General features: G+C 46.2%; 2 protein-coding genes and 1 long non-coding RNA gene across 3 annotated transcripts in view; 1 reads left to right on the top strand and 2 right to left on the bottom strand.

Moving 5' to 3' along the window:
* Positions 1-2,338: 2,338 nt before the first annotated feature.
* LOC126996751 (mucin-5AC-like) lies at positions 2,339-23,809 on the bottom strand (the record flags this gene model as incomplete). The annotated part of the gene is given in 6 exon segments (XM_050857589.1): positions 2,339-2,552; positions 8,193-8,412; positions 8,799-8,889; positions 10,477-11,592; positions 14,216-14,353; positions 23,645-23,809. Coding segments are annotated over 5 exon segments (1,767 nt in total), but the record flags the coding sequence as incomplete, so codon positions are not given.
* Positions 11,633-13,938, top strand: LOC126996754 (uncharacterized). Its single transcript, XR_007751455.1, has 3 exons — positions 11,633-12,162; positions 12,370-12,990; positions 13,614-13,938. It is a non-coding gene; the product is annotated as an uncharacterized LOC126996754 (long non-coding RNA).
* A 298-nt stretch (positions 23,810-24,107) lies between the features above and the next one.
* Positions 24,108-25,578, bottom strand: part of LOC126997109 (translation initiation factor IF-2-like) — a 2,387-nt gene continuing 916 nt past the window's right edge. Inside the window, exon 2 of the mRNA XM_050858169.1 lies at positions 24,108-25,122. Coding sequence (XP_050714126.1) covers positions 24,108-25,122 — 1,015 coding nt within the window. The remainder of the gene's footprint in view (positions 25,123-25,578) is intronic.

Below are 25,578 nucleotides of genomic sequence, written 5' to 3'. Positions count from 1 at the left end.
TTCCAGAGTTTACCAGCGTGAGGGAAGAAAGAGTGAAGATGCTGGTTAACTCTTGCATAAGGGGTTTGGACAGTATAGGGATGAGCATGAGTAGAAAGTCGAGTGCAGCGGGGCCGGAGGGGGGAGCATGCAGTTAGCAAGTTCAGAAGAGCAGTCAGCGTGGAAATATCGATAGAAGATAGAAAGAGAGGCAACATTGCGGCGGAATTTAAGAGGTAGAAGACTATCAGTATGAGGAGGAGAGCTGATGAGACGAAGAGCCTTAGCCTCCACTCTGTCCAGAAGAGCTGTGTGGTGGAGCCCCACACATGAGGTGCATACTCTATACGAGGGAGGACAAGGCCCCTGTATATGGACAGCAACTGTGCAGGGGAGAAGAACTGGCGGAGACGGTACAGAACGCCCAGCCTCGAGGAAGCTGATTTAGTAAGAGATGAGATATGAAGTTTCAAGTTGAGATTTTGAGTTAAGGATAGACCGAGGATGTTTAGTGTTGAGGAAGGTGATAGCTGGGTGTTGTCAAAGAATAGGGGATAGTTGTTTGGAAGATTGTGTCGAGTGGATAGGTGGAGAAACTGTGTTTTGAGGCGCTGAAGGACACCAGGTTCTTCTTGCCCCAATCGGAAATAATAGTAAGGTCTGAGGCTAAGCGTTCTGCAGCCTCCAGCCTTGAGTCGTTAAGTTCCTGAAGGGTGGGTCTTCTATTAAAAGAAGTTGAGTAATGCAGTGGACAGTTCGTTTTGGAAAGAAGATCATCAATGAACAACAGAAAAAGAGTGGGAGATAGGACAGAACCCTGTGGGACACCACTGTTAATAGATTTAGGGGAAGAACAGTGACCGTCTACCACGGCAGAAATAGAACGGTCAGAAAGGAAACTGGAGATAAAGGTACAGAGAGAAGGATAGAAACCGTAGGAGGGTAGTTTAGAAAGCAAAGATTTGTGCCAGACCCCATCAAAAGCTTTTGATATGTCCAGCGCAATAGCAAAAGTTTCACCGAAACGGCTAAGAGAGGATGACCAAGAGTCAGTTAAGAAGGCTAGGAGATCACCAGTAGAACGCCCCTTGCGGAACCCATACTGGCGATCAGATAGAAGGTCAGAAGTGGAAAGGTGCTTTTGAATCTTTCGGTTAAGGATTGATTTAAAAGCCTTAGATAGACAAGAAAGTAAAGCTATAGGACGGTAGTTTGAGGGATTGGAGCGGTCACCCTTCTTAGGCACAGGCTGTATGAAGGCATACTTCCAGCAAGAAGGAAAGGTAGATGTTGACAGGCAGAGGCGAAAGAGTTTGACCAGGCAGGGTGACAGCACGGAGGCACAGTTTTTAAGGACAATAGGAGGCACTCCATCAGGTCCATAAGCCTTCTGAGGATTGAGGCCAGAGAGGGCATAGAAAACATCATTTTGAAGAATCTTTATAACAGGCATAAAGGAGTCAGAGGGGGGATGAGTAGGAGGAATATGCCCAGAATCGTCCAGAGTGGAGTTTTTAGAAAAAGTTTGAGAGAAGAGTTCAGCCTTAGAGATAGATGAGACGGCAGTGTTGCCGTCAGGACTGAGGAGTGGAGGGAAAGATGAAGAAGTGAAGTTTGAGGAGATGTTTTTGGCTAGATGCCAGAAGTCACGGGAAGAGTTAGAGAAAGCAAGGTTTTGACATTTTCTATTAATGAAAGAAGTTTTGGTTAGTCGGAGAATAGATTTGGCACGATTTCGGGCAGAAATGTAAAGTTCATAATTAGCATTAGTTTGAAGGCTCTGGTACCTTTTGTGAGCTATCTCTCTATCATTGACAGCACGAGAACAAGCGTAATTAAACCAAGGCTTTTTAGCGTGAGGAGTAGAGAAAGAACGAGGAATGTATGCCTCCATTCCAGAGACAATCACCTGGGTGAGGATGATGTGTGAGTTGTGTTTCTGTTCAGTCCTTGACAGTATATTATGTACAGCCGGCCAGGCACCTGTCGCCAAGCTAACTACCGCACGTCAGCGTTCCTTCAGCACGCGGCGTATGGCTGGGTGAGGAGTTGACCTTTTTGGAGGCTTGGCACAGGACCGTATCCTGCTGCTTATTTAGTATATGGCGACATAACTTTGATTTTTTCATTTAGTGGATGTTTCGTCAACTACTTACGTATATTATTCAGTGGTAAATAAATAAGCAAAAAGGAAATCCCAAGGTCTCCGGCGTTTCGTTTTGACTTTCTCAGAAAGTGGACCTTTTAGCAGATGGGGGTCGTCCGCCCCCCGCCCCTGAAAAATACAGCCCACGGCACCTCAAGCACTGTGTAGTATTCACGCCCTGAGGTTGGCAGCAGGCCCGACACACTTACTTACCACACACTCGGTGAAGTTGACGGAGTATTCCTCGTTAAGGTCAACAGAATCCCCGCCCACCAGGTCTTCCAGCCTCCTGTGGTGGGCCGCCAGACACACCCGCCGCGCCAGGTCATCGCTGAAAGGGGAGCCGGGGAGGGCGGGGCTCAGCGTCACGAAGAAGTTCTGGTTGTCTTCATGGTTGACGTCCACGTCCACGTCGAAGAATGGAGTGCTGCGGAGGGTAAGTACTATACATAGGAACGATGCTTTCTTTTTGACCGTGTGTGTGTGTGTGTGTGTGTGTGCGTGTGCGTGCGTGCGTGCGTGCGTGCGTGTGTGCGTGCGTGAGAGAGAGAGAGAGAGAGAGAGAGAGAGAGAGAGAGAGAGAGAGAGAGAGAGAGAGAGAGAGAGAGACAGTAACATTATGCTAATACTGAGTTAGTCTTTTCTGTTTACTTATCTATCTTGATCTCTGTTTACTTGTGTGTTTTGGGATATTTGTTGCCCCGCCCCTCTGTCCCTCCACGTCTGTACTCTTCTCTCTTCCTCGTCCTTATTGTTAGTCTTGTTCCTCTTCGCTTAATTTCCCTATTTTTCCTCACGGGGTTGAAGGGATTGATGCCCTTTCATGGTTGCCAATGATAATGATAACCTTTACGAGAATCAACATCAAGAAGACCACAAGCAACACAGCTTCTTTGGCCGCGGCCACACTGGGAGCGAGAATGCGAGGGCGGAAGGAGCCATTTGAGGCGAGGGTGTCATGGCAACGCGCCCGCCTTTTTGTATTAATACTCGACACCCTGGCCAACAGCTCATGTTCTGGACGGCATGGCATACGTGCTGAAATCCCTCGTACAATTTGTACTAGAGACTAGTAGGATGAAGTGCCGAGTGCTCTCACGGCTGCAGGACGCGTGGGCGATGTCCGTGCTTAAAGCTGCATGCATACAACACATGAAGAGGCTCAGCACTGGCGGATCCAAGGGGGGGCCCAGGGGGCCCGGGCCCCCTCCATGGTCCTGAGCGGTTACAGGAAAACTAGCTCAAAAGCGCGCTACGGGTATAACAATGAAACTCGCGGGACATTCCACATTGTGTGTTAGGCAATATCGTCGGACACTTCAACAAGAAAATGGATGCTCGTTCTTCAAGGCCAAAGTGCCCAAGAAGAGTGATGATGGTGACCGTGACGGCAATGAGCTCGAGCAACAGCCAAGCACTTCGACATCGATAGATGACAGACCTGACACCGAAGCCGAAGCTGACGCTGAGGAACAGGAGGACGAGCTCCTCTTTCGCTTGGCACACTGACACTGCCTGCAGCTCCAGTGGACGTCACCAGCGACATTGAGAACAAGGCGGCCACGGACGCCGAGAAAATGGCCATAATCAACCAGAAGGCCCCGTCTGTCGAATCGCTGCCCCTCACCGACGAAGGTGGTCATAAGAGACGATTCCACCCAGGCTGGTGCATCACATGCCCCGGACTGAAACACTCGCTGCTGAACGAGGGCGGATACTTCATAGCCTGTGTGCTGTTCGGCGGAGACACGGGCGGAGTTGGAGGCCAAAGGCTGGGCACCATGGTGTTGAAGCCGATGTGCAAGTATAAAAAGGCCACCGAACTGCTCAGCAGCCAAAACGCGTGTGGGTATCATGCGGCGGCTATGACGCAAATGGAGGGGTTTGTCGACACTGTACGAAACTCGACGAGGGCTGTCGACACCATGCTACAAGCGAAGAGGAAGGAGCAGATCGAGACCAACCGGCGCATGCTGGTTCCAATCATCACTCAGAGCATCGTCTTCTGCGGACGAAATATGCTGCCCCTCCGTGGACATCGGGATGACGGTCCATTGGACCTCTCTACTCCGAGCAAGACTGGAGAGGGAGTCTTCAGAGCGCTACTACGTTACCGAGCCCGGGGAGGAGATGCCGACCTCAACCCTTTCATCACCAACTCGGCCAGCCGGGCCAGTAACTCCGCCCTCATCAGTAAGACCATTCAGGACGAGCTAATCGATATCACAGGTGGGTGACACCACAAAATAGCTCTCTTATTCCCAGAGTAGAATGCACGCTAAGAGCAAGTGTCACTGAGTCATGTTCTGCCTCGCAGGTCGACTGTTGCAAGAGGAAATCTTGGCCGGAGTGTCCGGGGTGGACGCGGTGCTATTGAAGGAGACCTCGGACGTCTCAGGGAAGGAACAAGCCACCATCATCATTCTACACGTCAAAGAAGACATCAAGGAGGACTTCCTCGCTTTCGTCCGTGCCCAGGACCTCACCGGTGAAGGCCTGGCCCAGCTGCTCATCCGCACCGTCGATGGCCTAGGCTTGGAGATGTCAAAATGCCGGGGCCTAGGCTTCGACGGGGCGAGGGCCATGATAGGAAAGCTCAGGTTGTGCCGCCATCATCATGCAGCAGTACCCCCTGGCGAAACCGATCCACTGTTTCAATCACCGACTGAACCCGGTGCTGACCAAGGCCTGTGATGTCTAAGAAGTCAGACTCGCCCTCCAGACGCTTAACGAAGTATAAAACTTCATCTACGCAAGCAACATGCGGACGCTCTGGTTCACTGAGTTCGTGAAGCTTTAAATGAGTTTCTGCCTCCCATCGCGGTTTTCCTGGAGGATGAGATGAAGCTGGATGCCAACGCTGGGCTCTTACTCGCCGCGATTCGAGACCCCCGCTTTCTCGTTGGGCTGGTTGTGGCCGAGTCAGTTTTGCCGCACACACTCGAGCCGAGAAGAACCCTGCAGAAGGACGGTGACCTGGTATCTGCGTACGCACCAATTCGTGAGATCGAGACTCTATTGGCCAAGTTCAGAGCGGATGCCGAGGAGTAATTGCACTCTGTGTTCACAAAAGCCAAAGACCTCCTGGTTGAAGTGGACCCAGCTCACGGTGACGTGCCTGTTCCCTGAGTCTGTGCACGACAGACACAGCGCGCGAATGGCCCGGCCGCTACTGCTGAGGAGTACTATCGATGCTCAGTGTATATTTCGCTCGTTGACCAGGTGACCGTCGACCTGAAGAGCAGATTTGACGACGACACTGTGCCAGTTGCTCTCCGGTTGAAGAAGCTGCCCAAGGGCTCAAAAACAGACGTGGGTGCTCTTCTTGAAGCCTCTAAGCTCTACGAGAGCAACGTTGAGTCATTGGTGCTCGTGCGGACGGAGACACAGCGGTGGGCACGTTCGAGACTCGAGAACGCGAAGGAATACGCCGAGGCCCGTATGTTTCCCAACATCGCAAAGCTCCTGACCATCTTACTGACCCTGCCGGTCTCAATTGCAGAAGCCGAACGGTCGTTCTCAGCCCTGAAGCGCCTAAACACATACCTGAGGAGCACCATGGCCAGGATCGCCTCCACGGCCTCGCGCTACTCGCCGTCCACAGTGGCGTGCGTGTTTGTTGATCGTGTGATAAACAAGTTTGCGGAGAAGAACCGCCGTCATCTCTTCGCTTAGGCTGCAATGTGGCTGAGTTCTCGAGCTCGTTAGGAAATGGTCTGTGCTTTTTCTCAGAGGAATCGGCCGTCCCATTTGGATCCGAAGAGGAACACTGGCCGCCTAGGAATGCCTTGGCACCAAGTCCAGGTCGTTATGCCGTTGATGCAGGTCAGTCCACCAGATATTCAGGAGCACCACTGCCGAGAATGGCGAACCGGTAATGCTAATGCCCCTTCCACCCGCAAAAATCCTGACATCGGGTCAACAAAACTTTTCTTCCGGATCCTCGCCTGAGGCTCAGGTCAATAACTGGTGCAACAGAAAAGCCTGACAACTTGCAGATAATACACGGGGTTTGAAAAGCTACTGAAGCAGTGCCAAGTATGTGAGAGAATCGCAACACACGTTTGTTCTGAGGAGCAGTGCGTGCAACACTATAAACGGTGGATGAAGTGAGGTGTTTTTATGACTAGCTCCATGCTTCCGAGCAGTTTGCTTATGACGACCATTGCCAACGGCTATGAAATGCGTACTAATATGAACTATTCTATCTTATACAGAAAAGCCTCCTGAAAACGATGGTGTTACAGTATCACAAAACGCCAAACAAGCGAAGCACGGAACTATTTACAAAAACATTTCACCTTATCCATCGTTTGTGCTGACGTTGGTGGGCGCGAGGGTGTGTGTCGTGTTGCCAGGCTAAAATTTATACTGCGTGTCGTGTTGCCAGGCTAAAATTTATACTGCGTGTCGTGTTGCCAGGCTAAAATTTATACTGTGTCTCGTGTTGCCATGCTAAAATTTATAGTGTGTGTCGTGTTGCCAGGCTAAAATTTATACTGTGTGTCGTGTTGCCAGGCTAAAATTTATACTGCGTGTCGTGTTGCCAGGCTAAAATTTATACTGCGTGTCGTGTTGCCAGGCTAAAATTTATAGTGTGTGTCGTGTTGCCAGGCTAAAATTTATACTGTGTGTCGTGTTGCCAGGCTAAAATTTATACTGCGTGTCGTGTTGCCAGGCTAAAATTTATAGTGTGTGTCGTGTTGCCAGGCTAAAATTTATAGTGTGTGTCGTGTTGCCAGGCTAAAATTTATAGTGTGTGTCGTGTTGCCAGGCTAAAATTTATAGTGTGTGTCGTGTTGCCAGGCTAAAATTTATACTGCGTGTCGTGTTGCCAGGCTAAAATTTATAGTGTGTGTCGTGTTGCCAGGCTAAAATTTATAGTGTGTGTCGTGTTGCCAGGCTAAAATTTATAGTGTGTCGTGTTGCCAGGCTAAAATTTATACTGTGTGTAGTGTTGCCAGGCTAAAATTTATAGTGTGTGTCGTGTTGCCAGGCTAAAATTTATACTGTGTGTCGTGTTGCCAGGCTAAAATTTATACTGTGTGTCGTGTTGCCAGGCTAAAATTTATACTGTGTGTCGTGTTGCCACTTGCCAGGCTAAAATTTATAGTGTGTGTCGTGTTGCCAGGCTAAAATTTATACTGTGTGTCGTGTTGCCAGGCTAAAATTTATACTGTGTGTCGTGTTGCCAGGCTAAAATTTATACTGTGTGTCGTGTTGCCAGGCTAAAATTTATACTGTGTGTCGTGTTGCCAGGCTAAAATTTATACTGTGTGTAGTGTTGCCAGGCTAAAATTTATACTGTGTGTCGTGTTGCCAGGCTAAAATTTATAGTGTGTGTCGTGTTGCCAGGCTAAAATTTATACTGTGTGTAGTGTTGCCAGGCTAAAATTTATAGTGTGTGTCGTGTTGCCAGGCTAAAATTTATAGTGTGTGTGTCGTGTTGCCAGGCTAAAATTTATACTGTGTCGTGTTGCCAGGCTAAAATTTATACTGTGTGTGTCGTGTTGCCAGGCTAAAATTTATACTGTGTCGTGTTGCCAGGCTAAAATTTATACTGTGTGTGTCGTGTTGCCAGGCTAAAATTTATACTGTGTCGTGTTGCCAGGCTAAAATTTATAGTGTGTCGTGTTGCCAGGCTAAAATTTATAGTGTGTGTAGTGTTGCCAGGCTAAAATTTATAGTGTGTCGTGTTGCCAGGCTAAAATTTATACTGTGTGTCGTGTTGCCAGGCTAAAATTTATACTGTGTGTCGTGTTGCCAGGCTAAAATTTATACTGTGTGTCGTGTTGCCAGGCTAAAATTTATACTGTGTGTCGTGTTGCCAGGCTAAAATTTATACTGTGTGTGTCGTGTTGCCAGGCTAAAATTTATACTGTGTGTGTCGTGTTGCCAGGCTAAAATTTATACTGCGTGTAGTGTTGCCAGGCTAGTGTTGCACCGCTCCTCAGAACAAAAGTATGTTACGATTCTCTCTCTCTCTCTCTCTCTCTCTCTCTCTCTCTCTCTCTCTCTCTCTCTCTCTCTCTCTCTCTCTCTCTCTCTCTCATACAAACACACTCACAAGTCGTGCAGCATCAGTTTGGCCAAGACCAGGGTGAGGTTCAGGGGCGCCATGGCAGACGGTGAGCTCCAGTCAAAACAGTCCCGCCCAAAGACCTCCTGCATAGCCGCCTGCCAGCCCTGGGTCGCGTCCTGGTCCACCGCACCGAGGCAGCTGTCGTAGAAGATCCTCATTTTGCCCAGGGCGGAACCCTCATCTGGGTCTGTTGTGTCCAGCTCCTCTGTCAAGGGTTAGAGAGTGTTGATGTGTGGCATTATCATTATCATTATATTGTTGTTGTTGTTGAAGGAGACGAATAAGATAGAGATCGAGCGGGGAGTGCGCATTCTTTAAGATGCCGAGGAAGAAATGAATGAACTTGAGGGAGAGGGGCTATGGAGAGAAGGGAGGGAGGGTGGAAGAAGGGAAGGGTGAAGGAGAGAAGGAAGGGACTAGGTGAGGGTTATGGGGAGGAAGGAAAGAAAGGAAAGAGGGAAGAAAGAAGGAAGGAAGAAGAGCAATTAACACACACACACACACACACACACACACACACACACACACACACACACACACGTACAAAATGCCTCTATAAACCTATCCCAAAACAACACACTTGCTACCCACCTTTGATCAGATTCCGGGCGATGACTTCTGGGTCCCGGGCGTGCAGGAATGGGTTCTGCATCAAGCCACCACAGGCGTACTGGTAGAAGTCCTGTAGTGGTGGTGGTATTAGTAGTAGTAGTAGTAGTAGTAGTTGGTGATACATTCATTACAGGGAGTGTTACTACTACTGTGTGTGTGTGTGTGTGTGTGTCTGTGTCTGTGTCTGTGTCTGTGTCTGTGTGTGTCTGTGTCTGTGTGTGTGTGTGTGTGTGTACCAATATTGAGAATTGCCTAAACATATTTTATAGAACTTATAAATTTGTGGTCAATTCGGATAGATGGGAGATGCCCTTTAACGTAGACAAGTGCCAGGTCCTTCAAGTTGGAACAAGAAATAAGAAGTTCGATTACGAAATCCGCGGCGTTAAACTCACAAGCGTTCAATGCGTTAAGGACCTGGGAGTCAAAATCGCGTCAAGCCTCAAATTCTCACAGCATTGTATCGATGCAGCAAATAAAGCGGACAGAATGTTGGGCTTCATTAAAAGAAACTTTTTATTCAAAAATAATGATGTAATATTTCCGCTCTACAATAGTTTAGTCAGACCCCATTTGGAATATGCGGTACAGTTTTGGTCTCCCCACCATGCAAAGGACATTGCTAAATTAGAAGGTGTTCATCGTCGGGCAACAAAAATGATCCCTTCCTTGCGCAACAAATCTTACGAAGAGAGGCTTTCCACCCTTAACATGTTCTCTCTTGAGAAACGCTACCTCCGAGGAAAACTGATCGAATGTTTTAAAATACTTAATGGTTTCACGAATGTAGACAGAACAAAATTGTTTATGATCGATGACACTTTGCGTACGAGAAACAATGGCATAAAACTCAAATGTAGACAAGTAAATTCAGACTGCACCAAATTTTTCTTCTCCAACGTTGTAGTTCGAGAATGGAATAAGTTCCCACCGTCAGTGGTCCAGTGTAACACGATTGACTCCTTCAAAAACAAGCTCGACCGTCACTTCCATCAACGATGCAGCAAATAAAGCGGACAGAATGTTGGGCTTCATTTTTATTCAAAAATAATGATGTAATATTTCCGCTCTACAATAGTTTAGTCAGACCCCATTTGGAATATGCGGTACAGTTTTGGTCTCCCCACCATGCAAAGGACATTGCTAAATTAGAAGGTGTTCATCGTCGGGCAACAAAAATGATCCCTTCCTTGCGCAACAAATCTTACGAAGAGAGGCTTTCCACCCTTAACATGTTCTCTCTTGAGAAACGCTGCCTCCGAGGAAAACTGATCGAATGTTTTAAAATACTTAATGGTTTCACGAATGTAGACAGAACAAAATTGTTTATGATCGATGACACTTTCCGTACGAGAAACAATGGCATAAAACTCAAATGTAGACAAGTAAATTCAGACTGTACCAAATTTTTCTTCTCCAACGTTGTAGTGCGAGAATGGAATAAGCTCCCACCGTCAGTGGTCCAGTGTAACACGATTGAATCCTTCAAAAACAAGCTCGACCGTCACTTCCATCAACTTAATATCAACTAGAGTTGAAATGCATCGTTTTGGAACCATCTGATTGATGTAGAATCACTTAGGGGACAGACCACCTAGTCTGGACCATGGGGTCTGTGTGGTCTGATTTTCTATGTAAATCCATGTTAAAATCTCACCTCACATATGTCGACATTCCCTGTATGGTCCATCGTGGCGAGCATGTTGGAGGCCAGGGTCTTGCAAGCGGGCGTCTCACAGTGCTTTTTGTCCTCCTCCGGGCTTGTAGCAGTGGCGGCAGGAAGGGTAGTGGTACTAGGAGTAGTAGTAGTAGTAGTAGTAGTAGTAGAAGTAGTGATAGTAGTGGGTTGTTCAATGGTGGTTGATAGTACGGTTGTCTCGGTGGTGTTAGTGGTGGTCCCGTCATAATCATCAGTGGTGAGTTGAGTAGTGTCATTAGTAGAGTCATCAGTGGTGGACAGAGTAGTGACGGTGGTATAGTCATCAGTGGTGAACAGAGTAGTGTCGTTAGTAGAGTCATCAGTGGTGAATAGAATAGTGTCGTTAGTAGAGTCATCAGTGGTGGACAGAGTAGTGTCGTTAGTAGAGTCATCAGTAGTGAACAGAGTAGTGACGGTGGTATAGTCATCAGTGGTAGGTAGAGTAGTGACGGTGGTATAGTCATCAGTGGTGAACAGAGTAGTGTCGTTAGTAGAGTCATCAGTGGTGAACAGAGTAGTGTCGTTAGTAGAGTCATCAGTGGTGGACAGAGTAGTTTCGTTAGTAGAGTCATCAGTGGTGAACAGAGTAGTGACGGTGGTAGAGTCATCAGTGGTGGACAGAGTGTCATTAGTAGAGTCATCAGTGGTGGACAGAGTGTCATTAGTAGAGTCCTCAGTGGTGGACAGAGTAGTGACGGTGGTAGAGTCATGCACAGTGATGTCATTGTCATAGTCATCATAATAATCAGTGTCGTTGGTGGTGGTGGTTGGTGGTGATGATTCGGTGGTGGTGATAGGGAACAAGGAGTCGTCAGTAGTAGTAGCAGTAGTAGCAATAGTAGAAGGAGGAAGAGGAGTGCGAGTAGTAGCAGCAGTAGTAGTAGTAGTCTTTTCAGTGGTAGCAGGAGTAGTAGTAGGTGTAGTAGCAGTGGTTGTTACTGATTCTGTTGTTGTTGTTGGTGGTGGTGGTGGTGGAGCAGGAGTAGTAGTAGTCGTTGTTGTCGTCGTGGTCGTCGTCGTAGAGGTCGTGGAGGTGTCTGTCAATACGTCCGTCCTTTCACCCGATTTTGCTTGCTGTGGAAAAAAATATAACAACAATAATAATGACAATAACAACATTTCGGAGCTCGCACATCCTCATTTGACAAGGCTTTGGTGGAGGTTGTTGTGTTAGTGTTTCCATGGGTAGTGTTATTAGCCTAGTAATAGTTTGACAAGGCTTTGGTAGAGGTTGTTGTGTTTGTGTTTCCATGGGTAGTGTTGTGAGCCTGGTGATAGTTTGACAAGGCTTTGGTGGAGGTTGTTGTGTTAGTGTTTCCATGGGTAGTGTTATGAGCCTGGTGATAGTTTGACAAGGCTTTGGTAGAGGTTGTTGTGTTAGTGTTTCCATGGGTAGTGTTATGAGCCTGGTGATAGTTTGACAAGGCTTTGGTAGAGGTTGTTGTGTTAGTGTTTCCATGGGTAGTGTTATGAGCCTAGTGATAGTTTGACAAGGCTTTGGTAGAGGTTGTTGTGTTAGTGTTTCCATGGGTAGTGTTATGAGCCTAGTGATAGTTTGACAAGGCTTTGGTAGAGGTTGTTGTGTTAGTGTTTCCATGGGTAGTGTTATGAGCCTGGTGATAGTTTGACAAGGCTTTGGTGGAGGTTGTTGTGTTAGTGTTTCCATGGGTAGTGTTATGAGCCTGGTGATAGTTTGGCAAGGCTTTGGTAGAGGCTGTTGTGTTAGTGTTTCCATGGGTAGTGTTATGAGCCTGGTGATAGTTTGGCAAGGCTTTGGTAGAGGTTGTTGTGTTAGTGTTTCCATGGGTAGTATTATGAGCCTAGTGATAGTTTGACAAGGCTTTGATAGAGGTTGTTGTGTTAGTGTTTCCATGGGTAGTGTTATGAGCCTGGTGATAGTTTGACAAGGCTTTGGTAGAGGTTGTTGTGTTAGTGTTTCCATGGGTAGTGTTATGAGCCTAGTGATAGTTTGACAAGGCTTTGGTAGAGGTTGTTGTGTTAGTATTTCCATGGGTAGTGTTATGAGCCTAGTGATAGTTTGACAAGGCTTTGGTAGAGGTTGTTGTGTTAGTATTTCCATGGGTAGTGTTATGAGCCTAGTGATAGTTTGACAAGGCTTTGGTAGAGGTTGTTGTGTTAGTGTTTCCATGGGTAGTGTTATGAGCCTAGTGATAGTTTGACAAGGCTTTGGTAGAGGTTGTTGTGTTAGTGTTTCCATGGGTAGTGTTATGAGCCTGGTGATAGTTTGACAAGGCTTTGGTAGAGGTTGTTGTGTTAGTGTTTCCATGGGTAGTGTTATGAGCCTACTGATAGTTTGACAAGGCTTTGGTAGAGGTTGTTGTGTTAGTGTTTCCATGGGTAGTGTTATGAGCCTAGTGATAGTTTGACAAGGCTTTGGTAGAGGTTGTTGTGTTAGTGTTTCCATGGGTAGTGTTATGAGCCTAGTGATAGTTTGACAAGGCTTTGGTAGAGGTTGTTGTGTTAGTGTTTCCATGGGTAGTGTTATGAGCCTAGTGATAGTTTGACAAGGCTTTGGTAGAGGTTGTTGTGTTAGTATTTCCATGGGTAGTGTTATGAGCCTAGTAATAGTTTGACAAGGCTTTGGTAGAGGTTGTTGTGTTAGTATTGCCATGGGTAGTGTTATGAGCCTAGTAATAGTTTGAGAAGGGTTTGGTAGAGGTTGTTGTGTTAGTATTGCCATGGGTAGTGTTATGAGCCTAGTAATAGTTTGACAAGGCTTTGGTAGAGGTTGTTGTGTTAGTATTCCCATGGGTAGTGTTATGAGCCTAGTAATAGTTTGAGAAGGGTTTGGTAGAGGTTGTTGTGTTAGTATTGCCATGGGTAGTGTTATGAGCCTAGTGATAGTTTGACAAGGCTTTGGAAGAGGTTGTTGTGTTAGTATTGCCATGGGTAGTGTTATGAGCCTGGTGATAGTTTGACAAGGCTTTGGTAGAGGTTGTTGTGTTAGTATTGCCATGGATAGTGTTATGAGCCTGGTGATAGTTTGACAAGGCTTTGGTAGAGGTTGTTGTGTTAGTATTCCCATGGGTAGTGTTATGAGCCTATAGTGATAGTTTGTCAAGGCTTTGGAAGAGGTTGTTGTGTTAGTGTTTCCATGGGTAGTGTTATGAGCCTGGTGATAGTTTGACAATGCTTTGGTAGAGGTTGTTGTGTTAGTATTGCCATGGATAGTGTTATGAGCCTGGTGATAGTTTGACAAGGCTTTGGTAGAGGTTGTTGTGTTAGTATTCCCATAGGTAGTGTTATGAGCCTATAGTGATAGTTTGTCAAGGCTTTGGTAGAGGTTGTTGTGTTAGTATTCCCATGGGTAGTGTTATGAGCCTATAGTGATAGTTTGTCAAGGCTTTGGTAGAGGTTGTGTTAGTATTCCCATAGGTAGTGTTATGAGCCTATAGTGATAGCTTGTCAAGGCTTTGGTAGAGGTTGTGTTAGTATTCCCATAGGTAGTGTTATGAGCCTAGAGATAGTTTGTCAAGGCTTTGGTAGAGGTTGTGTTAGTATTTCCATGGGTAGTGTTATGAGCCTAGAGATAGTTTGTCAAGGCTTCTGCACTATTAACATGAAAAACACTCGTGAGGACCCGACTAATCTGCCTTGTGGCCTTGGGAAATCGTTGTTGTGGGAGCCGAGAGCGCCTGAGAATACAGTCCCTATATAGACACACGGGTCAACTCACCTCCGCCAAGCTTTCATGTCCGGGCGATCCAGCCTTGGGCACGATGCAGAGGATGACGATGATGATGACGAACACCGCCGCCAGTGCCCCAAGCAGGACACTCGTACGCTTGGTTGCCCTCGCCATGCTGACCACGGACTGAAATGTGACGGGACTGAGACTCGGAAATACTATACTGAGGGAAATATTACTGGCCACAGACTGCAGGGGAAATATATAAGACTGGTGATGCTGTGAAGAGTATAAGAGAGGAGACAGAGGAAGAAAGAGGAGGCGGAGGAGGAGGAGGAGGAGATAGAAGAAGAAAGAGGAGGAGAAAGGGATAGAAAGAAAGGAGAATGAGGAGGAGGAGGAACTAGAAGAAATAGGATAGACTGGCAATGCTGTTAAGAGTAAATTATTATTATTGTTATTATTATTATTATTATTATTATTATTATTATTATTATTATTATTATTATTATTATTATTATTATTATTATTATTATTATTATTATTATTATTATTATTATTATTATTATTATTATTATTATTATTATTATTATTATTATTATTATTATTATTATTATTATTATTATTACTATTATTATTATTTTTATTATTATTATTATTATTATTATTATTATTATTATTATTATTATTATTATTATTATTATTATTATTGTTATTTTGATAAGCTACCAAAAACCCCTTCAGGGTGCAGATACAACACGTTGAACCACACAAAATACCAAAAGGTCCTGGAGAAAAGCAAAGGCGGGGAATAGTTAAGAAACTGGCCAGTCAAAGCCAAAAGGAGGAAAAATAAAATTACTGTTTCAAAAAGACATTCTCACGAGACTTACATGTAGAAATGTCGGCAGAAAGCACAGTCTCATTGGGTAACTGATTCCATAAGGTTGTCAACGACGGAAGAAAACATATTTGTGTCTTACAAAAATTCACAGGATTAAAAGCAAGATCGTTTTGAGTAAAAGCAAACCTCGTGACCCGGGCAGGAGTAAAGGATCAGGCGAAGCATTGTGTAAGGATGCCGATTAACTATTCTTAAAAACTTTAAATAAATTGCTAAGGGCACCAACTTGACGCCGATGATCAAGATCAAGAACAAGTCCCGGAGAAATAAATGTAATTGAATTGATAGCTCTGTCAAATAACTTTACATGGCAATTGGCAGCAGACATCCAAACATTCAATCTGTTTAGTTCACCTTGGAGAATACTAGCGCCCTGATCCGACTCAATTACTCTACAGATCTTGGTATCATCTGCAAACTTACTGACATCACTACTAATTCCTGTATCTAAGTCATTGATATATATAATAACAAAAGTGGACCTAATACCGAACCTTGTGGGACCCCACTCGTAACACATCCCCAGTCAGATCTTTTACCATTGATTTGCACTCTTTGCTTCCTATTGCTAAGCCACGCCTTGACCCAGTTCAAAACTTTACCCTCTACTCCGTGAGCCTGTAATTTAAGCAACAGTCGTTGGTGAGGAACTTTGTCAAACGCTTTACTAAAATCAAAATAGAATACATCATAATGCTCATCTCTGTCTACCGCCTCAAATACTTTTTTGTAGAAGGACAAGAGATTGGTGAGGCATGACCTTCCGTGAACTCATGCTGCGAGTCGTGAATTAAGCTATGTTTCTCTAGATGCTCCCGAATGTTCCTGGCTATTATGGACTCCAGCATCTTGCCTAAAACCGATGAGAGAGAGAGAGAGAGAGAGAGAGAGAGAGATTTACATAGATTTACATAGAAAATCAGACCACACAGACCCCATGGTCCAGATTAGGTGGTCTGTCCTTAAACCTAAGTGAATCTACACTAATCAGATGGCTCCAAAACGTTGCTTTTCTACTCTAGTTAATATTAAGTTCAAGGAAGTGACGGTCGAGCTTGTTTTTAAAGGAGTCAATCGTGTTACACTGGACCACTGACGGTGGGAGCTTATTCCATTCTCGCACTATAACGTTGGTGAAGAAAAATTTGGTGCAGTCTGAATTTACTTGTCTACATTTGAGTTTTGTGCCATTGTTCCTCGTTCGCAAAGTGTCATCGATCATAAACAATTTTGTTCTGTCTACATTCGTGAAACCATTAAGTATTTTAAAACATTCGATCAGTTTTCCTCGGAGGCGACGTTTCTCAAGAGAAAACATGTTAAGGGTGGAAAGCCTTTTTTCGTAGGATTTGTTGCGCAAGGAAGGGATCATTTTTGTTGCCCGACGCTGAACACCTTCTAATTTAGCAATGTCCTTTGCATGGTGAGGAGACCAAAACTGTACCGCATATTCCAAGTGGGGTCTGGCTAAACTATTGTAGAGCGGAAGTATTACATCTTTATTCTTGAGTAAAAAGTTTCTTTTAATGAAGCCCAGCATTATGTTCGCTTTGTTTGCTGCATCGATGCATTGATGTGAGAATTTGAGGTTTGACGCGATTTTGACCCCCAGGTCCTTAACGCATTGAACGCTTGTGAGTTTAACGCCGCGCATTTCGTATTCGAACTTCTTATTTCTTGTTCCAACTTAAAGGATCTGGCAGTTGTCTACGTTAAAGGGCATCTCCCACTTATCCGACCAAGCTGAAATTTTGTGCAAATCCTCTTGGAGGCTTTGCCTGTCTTCGTCAGTGAGAACCGAGTTACCAATCTTTGTGTCGTCTGCAAATTTACCAATGCGATTATTGAGTCCAACATCCACGTCGTTGATGTAAATAATGAGGAGCACTGGGCCAAGAACCGAGCCCTGAGGGACGCCACTAGTGACCGGCGCCCACTCTGAGTTAAATCCGTCAATCACCACTCTTTGCTGTCTGTTGCTCAAGCAATTCGCGATCCATTGGATTACTTAACCGTCAATACCTATTTGCTTTAATTTATAAAGTAATTTATGATGTGGGACTTTATCAAACGTTTTCTGGAAATCAAGATAGACTACGTCCAATGATTTGGTTACGTCATAAACTGAGAAGAGGTCGTTATAAAAAAGAGAGAGAGAGAGAGAGAGAGAGAGAGAGAGAGAGAGTTGTTGAAATCCCCGTTATCTATCTCTTTCCTGTAATGTGTGTGTGTGTGTGTGTGTGTGTGTGTGTGTGTGTGTGTGTGTGTGTGTGTGTGTGTGTGTGTAATTCACCACGGCCTGATCACAAACTGGACTCGTCATGACCAACAAGTACCCTCACGGTTAGAGCGAGGCCCATTAGTCAATCTCTGGGTACTGGCGGGCCTTCACACCCCACACACCGCAGCCTCATCGCACAAAGGGGGACAGTAACCGCTCCTTGTCAGTGGAAAACTCCTATCTTGAGGGGGCCCCGAACCTCCGCTGAGCTTTACCACTGAGCTATCGGAGCGGTGCGTGTGTGTGTGTGTGTGGGGGGGGGGGGGGGGGCGGGGGGGTTCATGGATGTGTGTGTGTGTGTGTGTGTGTGTGTGTGTGTGTGTGTGTGTGTGTGTGTGTGTGTGTGTGTGTTGCAAGTGACAGGAATTGAGCCACGTTCTCGTCCCGTCTTCACCCCTCATGTATCGTATTAATCTAAGCTAATGAATGTTTTTCTCAATAGACTACTCCTGAGCAACTTAGCCATTAGATTACATAGATTTACATGGAAAATCAGACCACGCAGACCCCATGGTCCAGACTAGGTGGTCTGTCCTTAAACCTAAGTGATTTTACATTAATCAGATGGCTCCAAAACGTTGCATTTCAACTCTAGTTAATATTAAGTTGAAGGAAGTGACGGTCGAGCTTTTTTTTGAAGGAGTCAATCGTGTTATATTGGACCACTGACGGTGGGAGCTTATTCCATTCTCGCATTACAACGTTGGTGAAGAAAAATTTGGTGCAGTCTGAATTTACTTGTCTACATTTGAGTTTTACGCCATTGTTCCTCGTACGCAAAGTGTCATCGATCACAAACAATGTTGATCTGTCTACATTCGTGAAACCATTAAGTATTTTAAAACATTCGATCAGTTTTCCTCGGAGGCGACGTTTCTCAAGAAAGAACATGTTAAGGATGGAAAGCCTTTCTTCGTAAGATTTGTTGCGCAAGGAAGGGATCATTTTTGTTGCCCGACGATGAACACCTAATTTAGCAATGTCCTTTGCATGGTGGGGAGACCAAAACTGTACCACATTTTCCAAGTGGGGTCTGACTAAACTATTGTAGAGCGGAAGTATTACATCTTTATTTTTTAATAAAAAGTTTCTTTTAATGAAGCCCAACATTCTGTTCGCTTCATTTGCTGCATCGATGCATTGATGTGAGAATTTGAGGTTTGACGCGATTTTGACCCCCAGGTCCTTAACGCATTGAACGCTTGTGAGTTTGACGCCGCGCATTTCATAATCGAGAGAGAGAGAGAGAGAGAACGTATTATTATTATCTGTATATTGTTTCCTGTCACACTCCTAAGCCACAATACTCTCTCTCTCTCTCTCTCTCTCTCTCTCTCTCTCTCTCTCTCTCTCAAAGGATATTGCTAAATTAGAAGGTGTTCAGCGTCGGGCAACGAAAATGATCCCTTCCTTGCGCAACAAATCCTACGAAGAAAGGCTTTCTACCCTTAACATGTTCTCCCTTGAGAAACGTCGCCTCCGAGGAAAACTGATCGAATGTTTTAAAATACTTAATGGTTTCACGAATGTAGACAGATCAACATTGTTTATGATCGATGACACTTTGCGCACGAGGAACAATGGCGTAAAACTCAGATGTAGACAAGTAAATTCAGACTGCACCAAATTTTTCTTCACCAACGTTGTAGTGCGAGAATGGAATAAGCTCCCACCATCAGTGGTCCAGTGTAACACGATTGACTCCTTCAAAAATAAGCTCGACCGTCACTTCCTTCAACTTAATATCAACTAGAGTAGAAATGCAACGTTTTGGAGTCTTCTGATTAATGTAAAATCACTTAGGTTTAAGGACAGACCACCAAGTCTGGACCATGGGGTCTGTGTGGTCTGATTTTCTATGTAAATCTATCTATGTAAATCTCTCTCTCTCTCTCTCTCTCTCTCTCTCTCTCTCTCTCTCTCTCGCTCTCTCTCTCTCTCTCCCTCTCTCTATCTCTCTCTCTCTCTCTCTCTCTCTCTCTCTCTCTCTCTCTCTCTCTCTCTCTCTCTCTCTCTCTCTCTCTCTCTCTCTCTCTCTCTCTCTCTCTCTCTCTCTCTCTCTCTCTCTCTCTCTCTCGTAGTTCCTTCACTGTAATTTGACTTGTGCGATGTATGACTTGATTTTGCAGTCCAGAAACTATCTATCTATCTGTCTATCTATCTATCTGTCTATCTATCTATCTGTCTATCTATCTATCTGTCTATCTATCTATTTTTCTATCAATTTATCTTGGCTTTCTGACCTTTTGTATTCTTGTGTGTGTGTGTGTGTGTGTGTGTGTGTGTGTGTGTGTGTGTGTGTTGCAAGAATGTCAGGAGCTTATCAGGATCGGCTTCCAGGATATGTACACACAGACACACACACACACACACACACACACACACACACACACACACACACACACACACACATTATGATAGTACTCTTAAAGATAATTATTTAAATTAGACGTATTTCCTCTCTCTCTCTCTCTCTCTCTCTCTCTCTCTCTCTCTCTCTCTCTCTCTCTCTCTCTCTCTCTCTCTCTCTCTCTCTCTCTCTCTCTCTCTCTCTCTCTCTCTCTCTCTCTCTCTCACACACACACACACACACACACACACACACACACACACGCACCATATTTTTTATCGAAATCTTTACCAGTCTCAAAACTATTTTTTTTCACTAACATTTCTGTTCCATCATAAATATAAAAACATATTTTCATTAGATTTAGTTTGCCAGTCAGTCAGTTAGTTAATTAGCCAGTAAATCAGTCAGTCAGTCACTCAGTCAGTCAGTCAGTTAGTTAGGCGGGGTTCCCACTATTCCGTTTTCACGGATCCGTCGACCGTCAGTGACGTCATCAACGGAGCCCGGGCCCCGCGCGGAGCCCGTCCAGAGATGAACTCAAGTTAACTTTTGGGTCCGTAACGGCGGTGGTGGTGCCAGTCCAGTGATGTTGAATATTCTACATATGAAAATATGAAATAGAAGTACTTAGCTACAAAATAACATGTACAAGAAGTTGTTGTGGTTAATGCTGTCCATATGTTTGTCAACAAATGATGAGCGATGGACTGACGGGGTGGATCATCCCTGACGGGCGGCCGCTGTCTCGCTGACGTCATTTTGACGTCATTAACGTCGACGGATCCGTCACGACGGAATAGTGGGAACCCCGCCTTAGTCAGTCAATTAGCCAGTCAGTCAACTATTCAGTCAGTCAGCTTTTCAATCATTCAGTCAGTCAGCCAGTCAATGATTGATTTAGTTAGTCAGTCAGCGCTCTTTTTTTTTTTTTTTTTACGTTTCGGGCTTAGGCTGTCTTGGCGGGGCGAGGTGCTCGGCCCCAGCCCGTTGTGGAGCCGGCAAGTGTTGGCGTGGCTCATGCTGCCCCCGGGGCTCACTTTGGAGCCTCTCTTTAAGGGGCTATCGCACTGGGCTATGTTTCCTCCGACATCCTACCGCCAACCTCCGATTTCAGCCGGTACCGCCGACCTCTCCTGGCACACACGTTTGTTACGTTTACCTCCAGCTCCCGCAACAATGGCCGACCTCTTCAGGACGACGAGCCTCTATTCGAGAAGAATTGTCGCCGCAGCGCCTTTACTTCTTCACTGCAATTAACTTAAAGCCAAGAAGGAGAGGCGTGTGTGCAGGCGGCAGTAGTTAGCAGGGAGAGAACAGTTTGGGGTTTGTTAATGTTAAGAGGTCAACTGACAACTTGTGTTGTTCTAATATAAAGTTTTGTTTTGGTCTTTTTTTTTTTCTTCTTCATAATCCTTATTCTATTGCAAGTTATGCAAGAAATAAAATCACTATGGCAAACTAATTTGTTTTCTCAACAATTTACACAGAATGTCAGTTGACTTCGAATTTCCCTCCAGCAAATCGGTTCCTTCCCGAAAGCTACGGGCTGCAAATTTGCTCCGACAGCCGGCGGAAAAAGTGCTGGAGGTGGACGGTGCCGCCGATTAACTGGAGGTTGGAGGAAAACTTGCCCAATGTGATAGGCCCACTCGGCGGGGACTGAAAAATCCCCGCTGTGGCGGCGGGCAGGACTCGAACCCTCGTCCAAGAGGACACGGCACCGGTGAGCCATCCACTCAACCACCGCCTCCCCATGAGTCGACTAGTCAGTCAATCAGTCAATTAGTCAGTGAATCAACCAGTCAATGAATCAACCAGTCAGTTAATCAATCTGTCAGCCAGACAGGCAGTCAATCAGTCAGTCAATCAATCAATCAATCAGGCAGTCAGTTAATTAATCAATCAGCCAGTTAATAAGAACATAAGAACATAAGAACGTAGGAGTCTGCAAGAGGCCGGTAGGCCTGTTCAAGGCAGCTCCTTTGAACCTAAGCTCCCGTGTATCTAACCCCACCTAATATCGATGTCCACGAATTTATCTAAACTATTTTTGAATGTGACAATTGTATTGGCACTCACCACATGACTGCTAAGCCTATTCCACTCATCCACCACTCTGTTAGTAAACCAATTTTTGCCTATGTCCCTGTTGAATCTGAATTTATCCTGTTTAAACCCATTACTTCGTGTCCTACCCGGTTCTCTTACCAACAAAACCATATGAATATCCCCCTTATTAAAGCCCTTCATCCATTTATAAACCTCGATCATGTCTCCACGCTCCCTTCGCCGTTTTAGAGAATGCAAGTTTAACTGTTTGAGTCTTTCCTCGTATGGCAAGTTTCTCAACCCCTGAATCATCTTAGTCATCCTCCTCTGCACCGATTCTAACATTTTGATATCCATTCTATAGTAAGGTGACCAGAACTGAACCCCATAGTCAAGATGAGGTCTAACTAATGCTAAATATAGTTTGAGGAAGACTTCGGCGCTTCTGTTGCTTACGCTCCTTGAAATAAATCCCAGTACCTTGTTTGCTCGATTTCTAGCTTGAATGCATTGTGCCCTTGTAAGGAGATCAGAGCTCACTAAGACCCCTAACTCCCTCTCGCACCCAGACCTGCTTATGAGAGTGTCATTTAAGCACTAGTTATGAGACTATCAACTAGGCTCATAACACTACCCACGAAAATACTAACATAACAACTTCTACCAAAGCCTTGTCAATCTATCACAAGGCTCATAACACTACCCATGAAAATACTAATATAACAATCTCTATCACAGACTTATCAGATGTAAGTCAGTCAATCAGGCAGGTAGTTAATTAATCAATCAGTCAGTTAGTCAATCAGTAAGTAAGTCAATCAATCAGCCAATCAGCCAATCAGTTAATCAGTCAGTAAGGCAGGCAGTCAATTAGTCAGTCAGTCAATCTTACTGACTGACTGATTGGCCGACTGAGTGAATTCAATCAGTATGTCCGTCAGTCAGTCACTCAATCGGTCATTCAGACAGTCACTCAGTCAGTCAGTTGATAAGGTGTTCGCAGAGGTTGTTGTGTTAGTGCTGCCATGGGTAGTGTTATGGCCCTGGTGGGAGTGTGACAAACCCTCTGCACTGTGAACGTGAAAACACTCACGAGACACGACTGATCTTCGTAGACTTTGCAAATACTAGTTGTTGTGAAAGTCGAAAGCATCTGAGAATATCGATCTTAAATACCTTCATCTGATAAGTCTGTGATAGAGATTGTTGTGTTAGTGTTTCCATGGGTAGTGTTATGAGCCTAGTGATAGTTTGACAAGGCTTAGGTAGAGGTTGTTGTGTTAGTGTTTCCATGGGTAGTGTTATGAGCCTAGTGATAGTTTGACAAGGCTTTGGTAGAGGTTGTTGTGTTAGTGTTTCCATGGGTAGTGTTATGAGCCTAGTGATAGTTTGACAAGGCTTAGGTAGAGGTTGTTGTGTTAGTGTTTCCATGGGTAGTGTTATGAGCCTAGTGATAGTTTGACAAGGCTTTGGTAGAGGTTGTTGTGTTAGTGTTTCCATGGGTAGTGTTATGAGCCTAGTGATAGTTTGACAAGGCTTTGGTACAGATTGTTGTGTTAGTGTTTTCATGGGTAGTGTTATGATCCTAGTGATAGTTTGACAAGGCTTTGGTAGAAGTTGTTGTGTTAGTGTTTTCATGGGTAGTGTTATGAGCCTAGTGATAGTTTGACAAGGCTTTGGTAGAAGTTGTTGTGTTAGTGTTTTCATGGGTAGTGTTATGAGCCCAGTGATAGTTTGACAAGGCTTTGGTAGAAGTTGTTGTGTTAGTATATCCATGGGTAGTGTTATGAGCCTAGTGATATTTTGACAAGGCTTTGGTAGAAGTTGTTGTGATAGTATATCCATGGGTAGTGTTATGAGCCTAGTGATAGGTAGTAGTAGTAGTAATACCTGTTGTAGCAGAAGTGTTAGTAATAGTAGCAGTTACTTTGTGACCAGCTGGTAGGTGAACTGACGACTGGCTGATGGACTCGTGTCAGTCACCCTCCCTTGAAGACTGACAGACGGGCTGGCCAGGCCTACTGACAGACCTCTTTCACCCTCCCCTTATCTCTTCTCCTTCCTCTCTCGCCCTTCCCTCCATTTCCTCTCTCTCTCTTTCTGTCTCTCTTTCTCCCCAGCAGACTTGGGTACAAGTACGTGTACTCGTGCGTGAGTACACAGCATCATGTACTCCTACTCGAAACCTGGGGACGAAAATTTCTCAGTAGCTACTTATAAATGTTCCCGGACTCCAAGTAGTCGATAATCTTACGAATACTTTTGAGCACATTCTAGTACACCCAAAATGGCAGCATGTGTCCGGCGTGGTGCGTGACGCCCTGCCTGGGTGAGGAGAGGCCAGGGCGAGGGCCTAACAAGGCTGTGTGCTGCCCCTGGCCCCGGGGAGCCATTTGGCCGGCCCTGCCTGGGTGAGGCGAGGCCAGGGCGAGGGCCTAACAAGGCTGTGTGCTGCCCCTGGCCCCGGGGAGCCAGGTGGCCGGCCCTGCCTGGGTGAGGCGAGGCCAGGGCGAGGGCCTAACAAGGCTGTGTGCTGCCCCTGGCCCCGGGGAGCCATTTGGCCGGCCCTGCCTGGGTGAGGCGAGGCCAGGGCGAGGGCCTGACAAGGCTGTGTGCTGCCCCTGGCCCCGGGGAGCCAGGTGGCCGGCCCTGCCTGGGTGAGGCGAGGCCAGGGCGAGGGCCTAACAAGGCTGTGTGCTGCCCCTGGGCCCGGGGAGCCAGGTGGCCGGCCCTGCCTGGGTGAGGCGAGGCCAGGGCGAGGGCCTAACAAGGCTGTGTGCTGCCCCTGGGCCCGGGGAGCCAGGTGGCCGGCCCTGCCTGGGTGAGGCGAGGCCAGGGCGAGGACGTAACAAGGCTGTGTGCTGCCCCTGGGCCCGGGGAGCCAGGTGGCCGGCCCTGCCTGGGTAAGGCGAGGCCAGGGCGAGGACGTAACAAGGCTGTGTGCTGCCCCTGGGCCCGGGGAGCCAGGTGGCCGGCCCTGCCTGGGTGAGGCGAGGCCAGGGCGAGGACGTAACAAGGCTGTGTGCTGCCCCTGGCCCCGGGGAGCCAGGTGGCCGGCCCTGCCTGGGTGAGGCGAGGCCAGGGCGAGGACGTAACAAGGCTGTGTGCTGCCCCTGGCCCGGGGAGCCAGGTGGCCGGCCCTGCCTGGGTGAGGCGAGGCCAGGGCGAGGACGTAACAAGGCTGTGTGCTGCCCCTGGCCCCGGGGAGCCATTTGGCCGGCCCTGCCTGGGTGAGGCGAGGACGTAACAAGGCTGTGTGCTGCCCCTGCCCCGGGGAGCCATTTGGCCGGCCCTGCCTGGGTGAGGCGAGGACGTAACAAGGCTGTGTGCTGCCCCTGGCCCCCGGGGAGCCAGGTGGCCGGCCCTGCCTGGGTGAGGCGAGGCCAGGGCGAGGACGTAACACGGGTGGCGTCAAGAAGTGGCCGTGACGCTGTGCTGGAGCGTGCCAAGCGTTTGAAGGAGGCCGGCGATACCTTTAAAAGGATCTTCACTAAGAAAGATACTCATCCTGCAGTGAGAGAGATGGATGGAAAAGGCTAAAAGACGCTGAAAAAAGAGAAAAGGAAAGACCTGAAAATGTCGGCTGTAATATTTATATAGATTATAAAGAACGGCAGCTGTATAGAGACGGACAGGTGACTGAAATTTAATTTTATGTTTTTTTTAAGAGGACCACAACATACGAGTACGCCTGTGAAATAAGGTAATGTCATGGAATGTCAATGCTGTTAGAACTCAGCTGGAAAAATCGGAGGTTCATGATTTATTACATTACGACATTGTGAGCTTGGATGAAACAAAAACTGAAATGAATGTGTGTGTGC

The sequence above is a fragment of the Eriocheir sinensis genome, chromosome 11 (assembly GCF_024679095.1).
Source record: "Eriocheir sinensis breed Jianghai 21 chromosome 11, ASM2467909v1, whole genome shotgun sequence".
Classification (NCBI taxonomy): Eukaryota; Metazoa; Arthropoda; class Malacostraca; order Decapoda; family Varunidae; genus Eriocheir; species Eriocheir sinensis.
This window is presented reverse-complemented; position numbering and strand designations above follow the sequence as displayed.